The sequence below is a fragment of the Trachinotus anak genome, unplaced genomic scaffold, assembly GCF_046630095.1.
Source record: "Trachinotus anak isolate AG129_WGS33_773 ecotype Australia unplaced genomic scaffold, CSIRO_AGI_Tana_v1 ptg000010l, whole genome shotgun sequence".
NCBI lineage: Eukaryota > Metazoa > Chordata > Actinopteri > Carangiformes > Carangidae > Trachinotus > Trachinotus anak.
Window position 1 is genome coordinate 13,534,993 of NW_027273861.1, and position 19,555 is coordinate 13,554,547.

Consider the following 19,555-nt stretch of genomic DNA (forward strand, 5'->3'; position numbering starts at 1 on the left):
AAAGTAAATCTGCTAAATATTATCCTGTTTAGAATTGCCAGTAAAAGGGTACTAAATGTGAAGGATTATTAGATGAGCAAAAGATAAAGGTTGGAGGACAAAAGGAATGGTTGGAGGAAACATGGAAAATAAAAGAAATGAGGGAAGAAACACTGAGGAATTCAAGAAAATAACACAAAGGCTTGTAAGGTATGATATACAGGTTTTATTCTGGGACAGGAGACCTGAATCAACTCAGAGTTTTATCCTTAAATATGAACATGGAAAATAATGATATTGAATTAGACTTTAGACCTAATGCTGCTACATAAGAATGGAAAAGGGGCAGAAAGCGCAAAAATGTGATTGTTTTATCTATTTAAACTAACTAAACTGCATCAGAAAATAAAAATTAAGTACGCATCTGTTATGTGAGTTTAAGGCTCAGCTCTACAGACAATTTAACCAAATACTCAATATCATTCTACAACTACACAGTGAAAGTTTGATCACACATCAGAAAGGTGAACTCAGTCAGTGAGTCTCCCAGAAGGAGGGAGGGCATTGATAAATGGAGTCCTCCAGAAGAGCCAGCCTAAAATAAAACTCCTTCACATTAGACGACCTCCTTTTTTTCCTCTAGCAAGGATGAGTGACCTACTTAGTACGATAAGCTCTCCTATGCTGGATAAGCCAAGTGAAATGACATTTTCTGTGACTTCAAAAGCCAATTAAAAGAGAAGGAAGCAAGCCTAATGGAGATGTTTGTCTATGAAAGGCTTCCTTGTGGAAGGCTATGGCCCTGTCAGCTGCAAGCAGAAGCAGTTTAATCCCACATGTGCTTGTTGCTATCCACATATTGGGCTGGGAGGCTTCTCAGCCTGCATCAAGAGTGCTCCATGTTTAATTACAAGAATATGACAACACATACTCATAAATCACTAAATTAAGAAACTTCAATTATCATGCTCTTCTGTCTTTCTCATCATAAAGCCTGACACTTCACATTCATTTCTAGTTCACGTTCAGATTTTTGGTATCTTAACACAAAATTTATGTTATTGAGAGCACGTAGTGATTCACCATCAGCAGCACAGCCAAGCAGAGTAGAGCCTATCGGCTAGCTGCAGCAGGGCAGCTGGGAACCTCTTCAGCACAACGTCATTGCAAGCAGAGTTATTTCTAGCCTTGCCAAGCGTAGGAGGGGGCTGACATGATGGCTTCCTATTGATTTGCACTCCTCTGTAATCGCTCTTGTTCCCTGGGTCCATCTCTATCTCCTCATCTTCTCTCTTTTTTGCAAGAGAAGGAAGAAGGGAAGGGCTCTGCGTATTGGTGGCAGGTCCTACTGCTGCCTCTGTGCCAAGTCCTAGGGGCTGTGTCTCTGGGCAACATGCAAAGATGGGACTATCATGTACAAATACTGCCTTTTATGAATATTTCAGTTTCTAGGTTTGCCTCTTCCCAACCTTTTAAGCTTGGAGATCTTTATGAAGAATCCATATACAATTACTGTGCCAAATTACAGAGTGCAGTTAGGTGAAAATGTAAATACATATAGAAACTAGGGCTGCAACTAAAAATCATTTTCATTATCAATTAATCTGCCGATTATTTTCCTGATTGACTGATCTTTAAATTGTCATAAAATAGTGAAAAATTTCTTCAAGGTAATGGAGAGTCCAACTAGCAGTCCAAAACCCAAAGATGGTCAGCTTTCACATGCTTAGTTATAATCGTTAAGATTTTTTGGGATTCAGACTGCTTGTCTACACATGAGGGATTCATAGAAAGCAATGCATGCATTTAATCCAGTGCGATTTTATCTCTTTGACAACAACGTCACTGTTCACTCTCTTTTCAACAAAGCTGTATTAAATTATTGGTAATGCAAACAGAACATTCTATTGTTGCAGCTTCACATTAAAAGCATACAACTGGTTAAAAATAGGGTGGCTTTTATTGTGAAGAAATTGCACAGGCATCTATAAAATAATACAATGGTAATTTTCAGCATTAATCTTTCAGAAATGGCAAGGAAGTAACAGAACAAGAAGGAGCAGCATAGTGTAACAAATGTGTGGGAAAACTAATTGTGCTCTGCACAGCTTGAAATCAGATCGCAGTTGAAATTCTTTATTAACTCACCAAATTTGTTTGGCTGTGCTGTAAACGAAGACACCAGTTACTCCTCTGTTGTGTTTCTAACAAAGTAGCTGCTCAGGGAGTATTCTGCATGAGTACTAAACCACACTTACGGTTATCATGGTAACAATAGATGTTGCCAAATCAAATTAAACTGTAATCTTAGGATTTATGACTTTAAACAATTAATCAATGATATCAAAATAGTTTAATTTTCTGTTGATTAACTTATTGACCAATCATTTCAGCTTTGGTGAAATCTGCTGTAACATTACACATTGAATGTACTGTAAATAACGGAATAGACTGGGGACATATTCAGACACTGGATTTAAATGCACAAATAGGGGCATAACACATGTTGTAGAAAACACATAAACATGTTAACTCAGACTTCAGAGGGCCTTTTGGATTTTTAAATGAATGAAAAACTGGGGTTAGTAAAAATAGTGTAGTTCTTCTTCTACCTGAAAATGATGCTTTGCAAGTCGAAAGGGTATTCTATGATCCCAGTGGTTGGGATTCGAACCCTAAGCACGTCTTGTTGGGTTGGTAGATAGGATGATTCAGCAATACGATCCAGATCACTTAGATAGCTAGAGACAGGAAGGACAACAAAAGACATAGGGAGGAAAGAGAAAGTGAAGCATAACAGCAGATACAGCACACCCCCTCCAAAAGCAAGTGGAACAGTCCAGATGAAACAAAAGAAAAAAAAAAACATTCCCAAGAGTTATGAGGGGATTAGGTGACATTTGGTACCACCACCCCGCAAATTTTCTCTTAGAAATTTAGCTTTATCCTTGATGGCAACTCTCGAAGACAAAACAACCCTCTGCTCCCCCTCAGAGTGCTTAATGTGAAGGTTTGAAAGAAGCAGGGACTTTTAACTTGACTTCAAGAAGATGATGTAGCACAAAGACGCCAACTTTGACTGTCTGGGTGAAAATAAAAATGACTGCCTTTCTAGTGAGTCTTGAGAGGAGGCCTGTTTTTGAGGCCAGTCTTTGAGAGTGCGCCATCAGGGATGTGTTTAAGTGCTGAGCCCTGCTGTGCAGCACAGGGTAGATGGAGATAGCGGCATCGACGGTTTTCCAACTGACTGACCAACTGTCAAGCAGCTAGCCAACCAGTGACATCATCAGCAGCACTTGACACCAGTACCTGAAGATAATATTCTCCAGGTCAAATGGGTATTCAATGATGCCGGTGGTAGGCACTCGAACCCGCAGTACGTCCTGCTGAGTGGGCACGTACCCCGGTGATGCTATTCGTTCTAAATCACTAAGGTAACTGTGGAGGGGGAGGGAACATATGACAGAGATGTACATGTAGGCAAACCACCTCAAGACCACATACACATTTATATGCTAAGTACAGACGCAGCAAACAATTGCTTTCTGTCAAAAACAATTACAAAATAAATATGCATATAGCCGGAAGCAGCTAAAAAAAAAAAATAAATACACAAATACACCTATGCATAACTGTGAATTATTTCTCAGTCCTCAGCCTTTTAAGTATTAAAGTCTAAAATGGATCATGCAGTTTGCTGATAATATTATTAGTGGTTTATAAACCTGCCAACTTTTCCTTTTCTCTGGCTCTCCCCATCTGTTAAAACTCATTTCCCTTCCTCCACTTGAGTGTAACAGTCAGAAAACTACTAAGAAAGGTTTGAGGCTGCTTCCTCACTTCTACACATAAAGTAAACAACCAGTCATTCATTTGTAAACATACTATTTGGTTGAGTCGGAGAGCTGGTACTCCCTCCTGCGATCATAGGCCTCCTGGATGCCAGGGTCGGCCCACAGCATCTTTATCGCGCCAATGTACGGCTGATCGAATGATGACACCTTCTCCACGTCCACCTCGCGCACCAGCTGAGCATTATTCTGAGAAAATGTAAGAAAGCAAAAAAGAAAACCTTCAACAACAGCATTTTGATTGAGAGCTTTTTATGGGAAATTAAATGAAATTAAGTGATGCTGTATAAATACAAAATATCTGCTTGTGTAAGACAGGTGATTTCTTTCTAAATGATGAGATGTTCAAAATCCAGCATTTTCATATAGTGACCACATTCACGACCCCTGTAGTGCTACATTTAATGAAGTGTACATCCCTGCTTTTAAAATGTCCTTTTCATTCAGCTATAGTGGTAAATTATCAGAGGCCACTGTTCACTGGAGGAGAGCAGTTCAATTTACTTTACATCTTATTTTACTGCCAGATTTATGATCTATTCAAAAGTGGTTTGCATGAGATTAACTGGACACACAAGTGTTGGACTGAGCAGTCAAGCACAGTGATTATTGGCCATGCTGCCAATGGCCCAGCATTTCATAACGGACTGACTGAGAATTCACACTAAGACACAGAGTGGCCTCTGCTGCTTGAATGAAGTCATTTGTGTTCACGAGCAAGACACCAAACCTGCTCACCAATTACAATCCAAGCCAGACCACCTAAAGGCTGAAATGCAAATGAAACATGCAAGTTATGACTGATTCATCCAACCTACCTACAGCATAATGGTTAGTTTAGTTTAACTGCTACAATTTATGATCGTGTATCATGACAGCTCTTACATTACTTTGAGGGCACTTGTTTAATCCATCCATCATTTAATCTTGAGTAAATAAAGTACAAGAGTACTCCTCCGATTTAGCATATGACAGCTTCAGTCTCACAATGGACAAAAAGAAAAGGATCAAATCGATGAGCAGAATCAGACTTATCGTCTGATAAGTATGTATGCATCTGTTTGAATAACACATCTCACAACAATATTTTCACTCCAACGCTTGACAGTACACACCTTGTTCTGTTCATACTTGAACGGGATCTTAAGGGTCTCAGTTGCGCGGACCATGGCCTGCATGGAGGTGAAGATGTTCTGATACACCAGTTTGGTAAAGCCCTTCTTGTCTTCATCTGTGTAGCCTGACCCATGGATTATTCTCATCTGCTTGATGAAAGTGCTCTTGCCACTCTCTCCAGTACCTGAGAGGAAGAGACAAAGACATACCAGGTTAGTCAGCAACTGAAAAGGGGTCAGAATTGGGTATGCCACATTGCTGATGGTGTGAAATGTTCTCTTTCCACTTTTGCCAAGACCCAGGAACAAAATACAAAGTTTGTCGCCTATAGTAACAACCAAAATCAGATGTGGTGATATATCTTGTGTGTAGATAAAATGGGAAAAATAGTATAACGTGAAACCTGCTAAATGTAGTAATGTAATGAATTTGAACATTTGTTTGAATGGCCCAATGAATCAATTAAAAATGCAATCCAATGTATCATGTAATCATCTGCTGCTGCTCCAAGAGCAAACTATGCAAAATAAAATAAAAAGACCTGAGTGTGCTAAGCTGTTCTCAACAGGGTCAACGAAGCATAACTCTAACTTGGTCAAATTGTAGCCTTTTTATACAACTCATTTCTGTGGTAATAAACTGGCCTGTCTTTTCAACTGGCTGACCTTGTCTGTCCACCTACACCCTGGTGCTGATACACAAGACTGTGAAGGAATCCGCACCATCATGCCCCCAGGCAACGCTCCAGACCTCAATACCAACCCGAGTCTCTGTGTTTTACCAATACAGGCTGCTTAGCTGAACTGGGCATTCTTTCACATGGTGTAAGCTCCTTGGTTCACTCACTGCTAAATGACATTTGATGATGATGAAAACAGTTCAAACACTTAAGAAAAAACAAACAAACTAATGTATCCTCAAGTGTTTTGTTTTATTGTTTCTATACTGGAGCACTTCGAGGCAGAATGGCCTCCACATGTAATTCTGATGATCAAGCAATGTGAAAGTTGTAAGTGACTCTACATAAGAATATAGACTAAAGTCTCTTGCCATCTTGGTTCTAGTGTCCTGAGATGTGCAGTGCATTGTGTTGGCTGTGGTTACCACAGAGGCTCGACTGACAGTCTAGGTAGGTGGAGCAGCCCAGAGTAACCAGCTGAGGGTTGCATGGCTCACCTCAGCTCAACAAAGAGCTGGGTAAACTGAGTTCATTCCTCCAATTTTGTATCACAGTGACCATGCATATGCACATGTGCATAAAACACAGAGAAAGTCCAAGTCATTGAGAAGAAAAGTTGCACATGCAGAGAACGAGACACCCCGAGCCCCACAGATCCCTTTCACACACACACACCAACTTCTCCACGAGAGCTTCCACAGATCTGTATCTTTATATGGGCATATTCTGTGAGCAAACCACCGCTCTAGGCTTAGGAGAAGCCAGAGTCAGGATGAAGGCATCAGAGTTTTGTATACTGTGGTCATCAACCACAGGGCAACATTCAGAAGACAAGGCAGGTAACCCAAACTCAGCGTCTAGTTTCACTGTGCAGCTCTCTCTCTCTGCAACAATCCTCCTCTCTTCCACCCCCATTTCACCATCTATTTTCTTCCTCTATAACCCTACTCGAGCTCTCTACCACTCATCTCTCCATCTCTCTTCTCCCAACATTCAAGTCTGAGTCACTGCAGTTTCAGCTGCACATATACTCTCTGGTCTCTCTCTACCTTTCACTTGCCTTTGTTCTACTGATCTAAACTAGGGCTTAAATTAGTTATTATACTTTTTTCTGTTTATCAAATAATTCTATAGTTTATAAAATAAAAAATGACACATGCCAGGTTTACAGAATCCATAGTGATGTCCTCAATTTGCCGACAATGTGACAGCTGTATCAGTACAAAAAATTGATATGGGGAAGATATGCTTGTAGGTGATAGACAAATTTTATGTGTGATGATTCTGCATGGCCTGTTTTTGTCTGTTTTTCTTCCCCAGACAGAATGAGCAGAGCATCATTACTCCCACAGACCAAAAGACTGCAGCCTAAAGAACAATTTCATGCAAATGATGGGTTAATTAACACACAAGTTCACACTAAAGCACAAATCATAGTTTCTACATCAGCATAGCTCTGAGTGTCCTCATTACGGATTATACCTGATGAAAAATTTCCCTGTCGATTAAGCAGAAATTAGAATTTACACTAGTTGACTGGACGAAAAGTAAAAGAACACTCATAAAACGCTTACATTTGCCATGGTGAGCTGTATTACCTTTTCAGAACGAGCAAGATCACAACATCTGCAGGGAAACAATGTCATTTTGGTTGGCAGAGTGTGACATTAGCAGTGCTAGCACCAACAGCCTTCGTACCTTGCAGGTTAATTCCACATGCCTGCAGTAAATGTGGTTACGCATTGCTCCGGTCAAAGCTACATTTATTTTATTTACTTTATTCTGACACAGCCTTAATATAACCTATTTTCCTTTTTCTAGATCTAAATTCTGACAAGCCATGCTGGTTTTTCAGGTGTCATCAGTCCCACCTTCCACAGGTCCCAGCTAGTGGTGGGCCACTGTGGGGTATATTTATAGAATATTAGTAATAAGTTTAACTGGCTAATATTTCTGGTGCCAACCAGCAAAGGCAGTAACGTTTAATTGTCAACTTATTGCGCACATCCCTAGTCCTTGTTGAACAAGTCCATGTGTAGTATAAGCAGAACTGTCAACATCAACGTACATTTAATAAAACACATCTCTGTGAATGCTTCACCTCATGACTGAGGCTCCTTGCTGGGAGGTGAAACAAGACAAAGAGTCAACAGCTATTCTAGCAGGTCTGTGAGGCTGTACTTAGGTACAGCAGTGCATTTTACAAAACACTAATGTCGTAATGCTAGCATGCTCACAGTGATAATGCTAACATGCAATGTATAAAAGAATTGGACAAATAAACAAATGCAATTTTAGCACGGCATTGAGATATTTCACTCAAAACCACAACTCTCAGCCTCGCCTACTAGTGACACTGATAATGTTTACGGCCACACTGTCTGAGCAGCTGTAGTGGATGATTAGATAATGGAATGTGCTTTGTGTTATAAAGTACAGCTGGTATTCCCAAGGCAAAGTAGCTGAAATGTCTTCCAAGGATGACTAGAGTCAAGTTTGACTGTTGCTGACTGAAGAGCGCAGTTGAGTGTACAGTGAAGGAGTGCCCCAAGCGCTGCCTGCCCTCTAACCAGACAGGATCTTTCACTGAGAAGAGCAGGTCAGACAACATTGGAGTTTCCCTTTCAGACAAAGTATGTCTTTGAGAGAGCGACATAAATAGAAGTTGTCAAGAAACAGCACTAGAGAGTTCACTTTCTCATTCACTAAAGAGCTGAACAGAAGGGAGGGGTGTTATTGGGATGTGAGGGATGGAGTAAGAAAGAAAAGAAAAATACTCAGTATATTTTTGCTGCTTTCCTTTTGCTCACTCAGTCTTCAGTGTAGATAGGGTAAGTTTAAAACTGTCATGCAGAGAAATAAAGGGAGTGGAGACGGGACAGATACATCAGTTTTGTGGGTTAATTGTGTACGTGCCTGCGTGTGTATTCATGTGTATTTGAATTTGCCAAGCACACACACAACCAGTGGAGAGGGCCATGTCTTGCAGGCATGATCAGCTTAATTCAACAGATCTCATTGTTCTCCTGCCTAACTGGAAAACCCAGCAGAAGCATTTCTCACGGACAAGCTACTGTACATTCACTGGAGCTACTCCTGAGGGGTAATGTTAGTTCCCATGGCAACTCCTGCTCTGGACTCATAAATACATGGCAGAAAACACCAGCTGATGGGCCCAGCTGATAGGCTTCAGTACGTCTCCACAGAGCCCAGCCAAACATGCAACTTTAGCGTGCATTTTTTAATCCCACAACAGCCTCAGCCACTACTCTTCACTCAGGCAAAGGGAATAACAAAATTATGGAAGCAAACTACACAAATAAAGATTTGAATTTTGCATCTTATTCTCCTCTGAATAGTGACTACTTGAACTTTCTATCTTAAATTTGAAAAACTGCTTAACTTTGACTACTGATAATTTGAAAGAGGGAAATTCAGACCACATAAATTCTGATAGATGGTTTTCAAAGTAAAATATGTCAGTGCTCTAAATTCAGTAGTATTTAATTTTCAACAGGAAATGATCAGTGGTCATCTAATTCCACAATTACGTAGTTGACACATGGATATTATTTGCTCCCATAAAAGCCCTCAAATCTTAAGTTAAAGCCACAACCCTTCCATTTTTATATGGCATGTATGTAAGCGTGTATCAATATTAAAAACATATTGCATAACAATATTGCTGAGAAATGTCATAGCACAAAATTTTAAAAAGAGTAACTAAATGAAGTAGAAGCAGAGGCCAAGAAATCCTGACATTTTGTCCCTGTATGCAGTCAACTTACAAAAGCGCTAGCTCCTACATTCCCCATAATGCAACACAATAGCATCTTTTCATTGGACCCTCACTGCTTGGTAAATTCCCACATTGAACTCCATACCGTCACTCCATTTTGAAACAAATACTTTCTGTTACAAATTTGAAGAGTATAATTCGAGATAATCCCTAAAGAAAACCAGGTTTCTCCACAGTAAGAAAGGTTTATGTCATTATGTAATAAACAGCGTTGGACAACATGTCTCAAATTAAAACACACTTAGTTATCTCAGTTTTTTCTTAAAAGCAAGAGAAAATGATGCTCCCCTACGGGCCTCATCTCTTTATTAAGATGCATATAACATAAGGCCAAAAGTCATGTAAGACTACATCCATATACAAAGCAGATAAATTAGAAACAAACAGGAGGGCAACAGAAACCAACACAGGCTTATCAGAGACCTTGAGCCATTCTGAAATCCCAAACACAGCAAAATGAGGAGAAGCCCAATAATCACACAGCCGTGACCGTTAACCGAGGCAGAACCGTGTCATTCTGCCCACATCATGCACTGACCAGAGTATTAGTCATTCTGCTAAATAACCATTAACTCACAAAGAACAGGAGAAAATAGTTGAAACAGATCCGTTTCATTGGGTCGGGCCAGCTGGAGGCCACAGCAGACATTTCAGCTCCGGTTTACATGAAGAGTAATAACTTGAAGCAGAATTTGGCATCCACGTTGAAAGGGAAAGAACAAAAGGGAGTCGAGAAGACAGGAGGAAAGGGAAGGAGGTGCAAAGTGTGACAGAGTGGGGAGAGGGGCGCTCTGAGTAAATGATTCCTTAAAACTTCCCCAAGCACATCAAACAGGAAGCCATGTCCACTTGAGCTCAGTGTTGGGAAAGGCTTGCTGAAGGCCTGTCTGACTGTACGGAACTAAATGACTGAATGACTGTCTAGAGGCCTGTTTCGTCCACAGGAACTTTTCCAATAACATTTTTCGGAATCTAAGCTCTATTTTGACCAGAGGAGCCTAGTTCTGGATTTAGTTCCTGGGTCATAGTTTCTGCATCGCAAAAGGTCCATGCTCCATACGTGTTTCTGTTGGCAGGGGAGCTATAGGGGTTAACCTTGCCATACTGAGCATCAATGGCTGGGCAAACACAAGGTTCATGATTGCTACAGCTGGTTTATAGCATTTATTCTGATAGCAAGCAAGCACCACCTCTATCAATATGAGGCATTGGTGGAAACTAACCAAAAACATTTACCTAAGTGTTCTGAAGTAGTATTTTATTTTTTATCTTTAAATCACAACATTTCTGGGCAACAAATTGTTTATTTATCCTCTTTTACTTTTTATATTTATTTATTATTTTTTGAAAGCTATAGTTAACTGTCTAATGCAAGTCAAAAACGTCAAATGGGTGTTCGACTGGGTTGAGATCTAGTGACTATGAAGGCCAGAGCATGATTCATATTTTCATGAGTATGAGACCACTTAGTGCCTCCTCACACTTTGTATGAAAGAATAAGAATTTGTTATGGTCTGTACTCATTTACCCAGATCTTTCCTTTAATTTGTTACCTGTCTGCATGTTTGATTCAGTCTAATTAGGTAAGCAGAAAACACTGAGCAGGTCCTCACTGCAGTCTGCAGAGTGCTTTGCTTTTATGGTGTTTTCAAGAACCCTTTCAACTACAGCTGGTTTCCTTAATTCAAACATCACACTTGCACAAAACATACCATAAATGTCCTTGTCCACCTATGCCATTGCTAACCCACTGTCTGTCTAATCTGCCTAATCTTTGGGGTTCTTGAGATGTCGTGGAAACAAATGTACAGACTTTTAGAGCCCATAGCTACTTCATTCTTAGAACAATTTAATCAAAAGGCTCACTGGCATTTGACGCTCCTGACTACGATAGCCGTAATGCTGCAAGCGGTGCGGCTTTGTAGTTTACCAAAGTCGTACTAAAACATTTTGACAGAGCGCCGTGAGCGCTGTGTACCACACAAAATCGCTTCAAGGTCAGTAAGCACAACCAGAATTAATCCATATATAAGGCGCTCCGGATTATAAGGCACACTGTCGTTTTTTGAGAAAATGAAAGGCTTTTAAGTGCGCCTTATAGTCCGGAAAATACGGTAATATTACATTTTTGGCCAGTACGATATTTCAACATCACAAAGCATGCATTTATTGCATAGCTCTGGTTTGTTGTTGCAGGCATCTAATTTTTAGCGGTCCATTTTCACCAGCTGAGAAAAGGGTTGTCTGCTTACAATAATTTGCATCAGGTGAGCAAAATCACACACCTGAGCAAATGCTGGCATAAGTTTGTTAAAATCAATGAATTCATTTTGCAGCTGTAAAATAATGTCAATCTGGTACATATTTTTGGCCCGTCGACAGAAAAGAAATGGATGGACTAGTGGGCACCAGGCACAAACACTAACATCTACCGGGCCAGGCCATTCCTCAAACTAACTGTCCATGTTGTAACATTTACAGCTACGTCTTCATCGACTCACTTCAAAGATAGTCTGAAGGGCCATCATTTTTCACATGCCTTCTTAATAAGAGGGAGACTAGAGGGAATAGGTGGGCGTGATGAGGATCCGAGTCTCAGTGCTGCGTTTAGATGTTTGAAATGTGTCTGCATGGAGCAAGCGAACTGTAAGAGCACATCTAGATCTATGATGAGAGAAAGAATGAAAAGAGACAGAGGGGGGGGGGGGGCAGCAAGCACAGGATCTCTATTCCAGTTTTGAGAAAATTCCTGGCATACTTTTCCTTCTAAAGGACTTGGATGTCAATTTAATCATTTTGCCTATTTTGGTTCCCATTTAATCAAAATGCTTGTTGTACTGGAACAGCAGTATCTCCCACTGGACACAGGTTTTGCAGTTTGCAAACCCTCAAATAATTGTGATCTGTCTTCAACCTCACTTCCTTCTTCCTAGTCCAAGACTTGAGTTGGGAACTTGCCCACCACTGATGTGTTGCTGTGTAAACATGCAAAAGAACATTGACGCTTTTTGTCTTTAGTTATCCAGACCTGGTTGATTTTGATGTACGCATGTACAAACGCAAATACACACAGTGACTCAACTAAGTTCTACAGCTTATAGATATAATTATTTCTATGTCATTAAGATCAGGTCATTAGTATGTCTCAGAGTTAAACTTAGAGTGACTGTTAAACTGGTAAATTCAACAATAGTTAGTCCTTTTCAGAACTGTATCAGTCGTCTACTTTTTATTTAACATAACATTACATGTTAACATTATTTTAAATGCATACACCTCAGACATGAATCGACACATTAATATAATATGAGAAGGTTTTAATGGGGCTATAGGTGTCGGTAATAACAAGCCAGACAGGCAGTGACATGAGAAGGACTGGGCAGTCTTTCACAGATCTGACTGCCACATAACTGCCGAAACTCTGGGTGTGTCAACATCAGTTTGCTCAACCAACAGAGCCGCCAGACAAACAGTGCAGAACTACAAACACCTACCTGCCTTGCCTTCATACCACACTGTGAAACTTTTTTTCATCTACCAGGCACAGGAGCTTAGGATTGCACGTGTACCTCCAAAAAAAAAATGGTTGGCATGGGCAACATAACAGGTATAGTTAAACCACAAACTTAAAAAGTGGACTAACGAGTATTACTTTAGTGTCAGAGCTAGGATCACTGATGGCTCTATTCTGACTGCCTACAAAAGTATGTTATAGTCACTATCAACAGGTCATATAAATTAGTTCAAGATCATTTCCATTTCTAAAAAGTAAATAAATAAATGAAAATATATAATAAAACCTTACTTTCATCTCCTTAAGGTCAGGGAGAATTTTTATACATTCATCCACAGTATGTTTCACAGCATGGAACACCCATTGATATAAATATTGTAGGAAAAACAACATAAAAAATAAAAAAATTTAGACACTTTTCAGTGAAATACAGAACAATATCCTGGGTTCCCTGTGAGAAAGAGGGATACACCATTCACATAAGCAAGTGTCTTATGACCTTGACATACCTACACACTTGCACTTTTGTTTGCACTGTATCTATAACTGGTCAGAACTAATGTTAAACTACATAAAGAGGCAAATGTAAACTTGAGAAAAAAAAAACAGACGCAGCCACGAAGCCATTTTCAAGACAAGTTTACTAAAAGTTTCTATCACGACTCAGTGGTACAACCCTACACTGAGACCGAATTAGGGCAGCTGATTATTTTAACAGTCTATTCATTCTTTTTTACAGTTTTTTTTTATTTATTCTGTCTTACCAACCATCATAAAACCTGAACTATTCACTTTAGCTTGATATGACAGTGAAAACCCACAAATCCTAAAATTTCAGAAGCTGAAAACAAGAAATGGTATTTTTATGTAATATTTCTTTATTATCACTGATTAATTTTCTTTTAATTGACTTATCTATTAACCAACTAATAATTTCAGCAATACACTGGATTAACACAACACAACAAATGCAATGTTGGACCACCAATGGCTGGCAATGCTTCCTGTTGACAGGAAAATGTGCCACACAAGTTATATTGGGTCAAGAAATAAATAGATGTCCTGTCCGTAATTTATTAGCAGCGTAATGAAAATGTATTAAGTATCCCACTGATAACTGTGACGTACAGGCAGGATAATTGCTTGAAAGGGTTTGATCTGTTTAGACACAATTTACTGCACAGTGGAACAGAAGAGAAAGTATTTCACTATAAACAATGTGATTCTGGCTAAAATAACTGGCAGTTAGTTGGCATGGTCACACCAGAGAGCCAGGCCAGACTGTGTGAGTCTAGCAATTTGAGATTTCTGGGAAATAAGCTCACGTGGGTGATGATTAGCATTATCAACCTTGGCTGAGAGTCAGTCACTGTTGGTAGACATACAGCTGTGGGAGTAAGGATACAGGAAGGCATCTGCCAACTCTGCCTTCAGCATTGCTATTGTGCCTGTGAGGATAGCTGGGATAGCATTGGGCAGCCCTAATGATGACCCATGATGATACTGTACGTACGTAAGCTCTCAAAAATCTCTTTTGGGTTATTTTCACTCTCTCTGTGTGGGTTGTTCATCTGTATTGTCTGAAATTTTGTTATTTCTACAGAAGCCAGCCATGCCTGTTGTTACCTTGGCAGCAGCTAACAGGGATCCAAATAAATATGGCTAACACAGGGCTTATCTGCTTGGCTCACTGTAAGACTCGCTAAGAGAAACCATAATAGGCGTAGGGAGGCTCCATACATGAGACATCCTTGGGTGTTGCCAAAAAAACAAACACTCATTAACCCAGAAACTACCAACCTGTTTGAGCGGTGTGCACATTGACAGATGAAGTGTGTGCTCAGTGTGTGTGCGCGTGTGTATATACTGTATCTGTTCAGGTAAATATCCTGTGCTGCCTACTAGCTCAGCTTGATCGGGTGTACAGAATGTGCTACTGATGTCGTGGATTTGAATCTGGCTCATAACTGCTGCTAGGTCCCCTCTTTGTCTGCTGTTCCTCATAGTGAGCTTTCACATGACAAACGCTGTGTTTAATGCCCACACAGCCAGTACACATGAGAAGAAACTGAATCCAGGAAGCCGTGAAAAGGTGAATGACAAAACTAGATCAAAGTCCAACCTATTTAAGCTCCAAGCTTTACATTTTTCTGGAGTGGTTCTCTGCGCAAGATGTAGTGTTGCTGCAGAGTTGTGCATCAACCCTCCGTCCTTAAAAATGTACATCACATGACCACTTGAACCAAATATTCTGAAAGGTGTGTTGTATTATTAAAAAATTATTTAAAAAGCAAATTGCTAGTGAATACAGTGGAGCATTTTGCAGCAAAAAGAGAGGGAATATTGGAGTTACATTTACCAAGATCAACCTCCTTCAAATGAAGAATAATGTTATTTTGGATTAGTTGGACCCATGAATAGGCAACTGTATGCAAACAAGTTTTTAAGATTATTTTTTATCATAAGGATGATGTTTATTGAAGGAGTCATTTGTAAGGTGTTAACCAACTAGATGATGAATAAAATGTCAGTCTACAACATGGTGTAAAGAATTAGCCTAATGGAAATGGATGTGTTGTTTCAGTTAACACACACAAAAAGGGTCACACACCCTTAACTGATAGTGACTGAGCCATTTGTCCGTACTATGACAATTTGCCAAAAAGTAAAACAGATGAAGGCTAAAAATAATATATATATCTCACTAAATATGTGGTTTTTGCTGTGTGATATGACATGTTTGCTCTTTTGGTTGTATTTCCTCTGACATTAGGAAAAGGTGGTCTTTATCTGAGGCAAGGCCAAACGCCTACCCTATAACACTCTGCTGGAGACTACAATTGCCTGTTTGCCTAACAGCATTTCCTAAATCGTCTCACAAGATTTGACCTTTGAGGTTATAAAATTATGAGACAATAATTAATTTGTCAGAGACTGGTCCTCAAACATACACAATGCTGAATGAACAGTTTTGGACTTGCCACCTCTCTGTGTTCCTTAATAATGCTTGTAAATTGCATTAATCAAGACAATTTTAAACAACATCATTACAACAAAATTAAAACAGGTAACTGGTTTTAATATTGCTGCTCATCGGTTTATTTGTGTTTAAAAGGCTGGTCAAATGTTCCTGGTTTGCCTGCTTTGAAATACGTTTTACAATATAAACAGAAGAAAAAAAAAAGTCACATTTGTGCAGCATTGCATTAGTACACGTTTTACAGGTTTTTCCATCCATATGACTGACTTAACCTTCAGTCAACAGTATATCCACATAGAGAAGTGCCTCACTGTCGCAGGTCACTGTTTGCACACTGCCACAATGCATGACATAAACTTTTCAGACATAAACTTTTCCATCTCCAATACTGTCCTCATTTGAACAAGGTAGTTCCAAACCAAAAATCTTGCCTGTTGTTATTTGGTGAAGTTTCTTGTTACTTATTGTATAGTATATATATTGTACATGTATTTATTAGTGTAGTAGTGTAGTGTATTATTGTGTTATTTATAGTGTGTGTGTGAGTGTATATATTAAGTTGTAAGTTGTTGTGTCAGAGTCCTGAAAAAAATATAATCACAAGAATATGAGAACATTTTGTCATAAAGAGATAGGAACAGGTCAAATGTAACATCAAGGGGAAGCGTTTTACTGATAACAGTCTGACCTTGCTACTGAACAGGAAGCTAACTCATCATCAGATCCCCTACATCTTTAGTGTCCATCTGATCATTTCTGTTCGTGAAAACAATAACGTAAAAATTAACATCAGCAATTTGCCACAGTTACAGTCAAATTTTTTTTTTTTTTTAAATGGTTCAATTTACTGAAGAAAGCTCACAAACTGGTGTTGTTACTACAGCTCCCTGGGCTCCGGCTGTACACATTTAATTACTTGTGGCTTTCATTAGCTACAGAGCAGGAGGCAGAGCACTCCTCTGACCCTGGCTCTTCCTCTGCCTGCATGTCTACCAGCTAACCACACCACTGAGGAAAGCCAGTCTGTTGCTGATAAACAGCTGAAATAATCGCCACCTCTCAAAACATCAAACAAAACCACCAATGCTCCTTATAGGTAGCATAGAAGCATTTCACACTGCTTCAAATAAAACTTAAGACAACTACAGTATAACCGTTAAATTTAAATAAACGTTTTTTGAGCTTCCTATGCAGTTTAGAACAACGAAATCAACAAACTTGAGTCAGAGAAATGCCAAGCTTCAGTATATCAGGCTGAAAACTGATATATTTCGTTACAGATCTACCAGCAACATTGGTAAGCATACAACCAAAACCTTGTCAGTTTTTTTCCAATCAGTGTCAAAAATATAAAATTCAACAGTGAATTTAAGGAGTTACAAACTACTGCGGATAAAGGACTAAAGACCTGATACGTATGCAGCAAGAAACATAATAAAAAAGTAACATTATGTGTGAAGGTCTGTAACAGAATCAAAGAGATCCATAATAGGTTCCAAATAAAGTGAGACAACCGGAGTGCACTATAACTCACACTGTTGACAGTGTTTGCATCCTTTTCATACAAGCCTAAATAATGTGACAGCTGATTCCCACCACAAATTAAACAAAAAAGAAGGGCTTTTCCTATTAGTACTTTAACATATTCATCAAAAAATGTGGGTTGGACAGAAAAGAGACGTCCTCCAAATCCATCTCTTTCACACACATTCCCAGCATCTCATCTATGAGCAGGCGAATCAGGACAACAACATTTCTCCACCAACACTTTAATATTTCTAATCAATGTTGGGCAATGTTGACCAACTGAACCAACAGATGCCTTTTGTGTGTTGCCAACCATGAACACATGAGCAAGGCCAAAAGACTTGGAACCTTTAATTCTATACGTGGTGAAGTAGTGCATCGATGCAGAGATGTCATCTTTCACAAAACAATAACAGAGTCCAAGAGACAGTTTGATGTCTGTTATGTCACATTTGTTGCTTAGCATCTAGATATATCTGGTCAACTCTACTCAAACTGACAAAGACTAATTGAGGTCTTGGTGACTCAGACACTGGTTGTTTGCAACACTGAAAACCCACTTCGACTACTCCTTTTTAAATAGAGATCCCACTATACAGCCAATAAGACCGCCTGTTGTCACCTTTGCTTCTTTGCATCTCTGCTGCCCCTGTGTGCGATTTTAGATAGAGTGCCAATGTTCTGGAGTCAAAGGCGTGTTACAAAACAGCATCAGTGTCTATCCCACCACGCCGGCTCTCCTTTTTACACAGACAACGATCAGACTCCGTGACTACCTCCACTACCAACTTAAAGCCAGAACAAGAATGCCCCCCCCTATGATAGTAAACTGAACATCTTTGGGTTTTTGAGTGTTGGTCGGACAAAACAGACCTGTGAAGATGTCACCACTGGATATGGGAAATTGTGATTTACATTTTTCAACATTTTCTGATATTTTATGAACCAAACAATTAATAAACCAATCTGTTGACTGGTTTCCATCAACAATTTGATACACTTAGCCACACATATGTATCTGAGCCTGATAACAAATCTGATCTGTCTTTGTTTGCCAAGGCTACATGTAAATCATGGTTGGTCCCACTCCACTGGCAATGCACCTGAAGCTGTTATATAACTGTTAAAAACTCCAGACGAACAATAACCCATGCACTTTGGCTGTTTAATTAGAACAAGAACAACAGCCTAGCTTGAAGGGCTGCACGTTATGAAGAATATGTGCAATGTGAAATAACATTGGTCAATATTGCAAATGACAATATGACCTGCGATAAACGAATACTGAAGTGTGCACATAGCTCCTATGTCTACCTCTACCATTGCGCTAGCTAACATCACAGTCACCACCAAACAGACACCAAGTAATCTGAGGGTGGCTGGCAGTGGCGACTGTCTGGGGATTCACCTGATGGTGTAAAAGGCATGGCCCATGTGACACAGTACAGCTTATCCAGTTCTTTATTGACACCGGTATTGGTTCTTCTTCTTGTTTTTTTAAAAGGTATAAAAGAACAGGATAAGAATAAACAAAGTTAGTTTCTAGAGCAGTAAAAATAATGTTTACAGCAGCAAAGTTACTGTATATAAACTCAATAAAATCTCTCTGGAAACAAATGCAAAATGTCAATAAACTAAACAATATTCCTATCATGAAAACACTAAGTGAAGCTAAATGAAGAACACAGACATCGGTCACTATTGGTCATCTCCCCCATCCTCCCCCTCTGCTGTTGCTGCTGCCTGCAGGTAACGCTGCTAAAGAGGGGGCGGCTCCTGTCTGAGCCTGTAGCTACAAGTTTACACAAATTCAGCTAGCAGCTTACATACAGACAGCTTTCCTTTTAGCCTGTTCATAACAATTCACCTTAAGCTTTATGCTAGCGCACTGTGGTTGTATAAAACAAACCACGGTTGATGGGAGCAGTTGAAAATTTGACTATTCTGTGTTTAAAGCTTGTTGAAGATGTGGTGTGATAAATGACACCCACAAGTTTTCGATTACACTTTCAGCGCAACAACCATAGCCGTCGTCAATTCCAGTAAAACTCACTGGTCTCCACCGCTGCTTCTGTGTTTTCTGTGTGTGTCAGAGAGAAGAAGCTATGAC

At 39.6% G+C, this 19,555-nt stretch overlaps 1 protein-coding gene across 3 annotated transcripts in view; it reads right to left on the reverse strand.

Moving 5' to 3' along the window:
• LOC139627072 (guanine nucleotide-binding protein G(q) subunit alpha) overlaps window positions 1-19,555 on the reverse strand; it is a 31,453-nt gene that overhangs the window by 6,074 nt on the left and 5,824 nt on the right. Inside the window, exons 2-5 of one of the 3 annotated variants that reach the window (XM_071487718.1) lie at window positions 4,946-5,130; window positions 3,865-4,019; window positions 3,289-3,417; window positions 2,592-2,720 (exon numbers count right to left, since the gene is read on the reverse strand). In XM_071487718.1, the coding sequence (XP_071343819.1) occupies window positions 2,592-2,720; window positions 3,289-3,417; window positions 3,865-4,019; window positions 4,946-5,130 (598 nt within the window). The remainder of the gene's footprint in view (window positions 1-2,591; window positions 2,721-3,288; window positions 3,418-3,864; window positions 4,020-4,945; window positions 5,131-19,555) is intronic. The other 2 variants (XM_071487719.1, XM_071487720.1) reach the window with 2 other exon arrangements.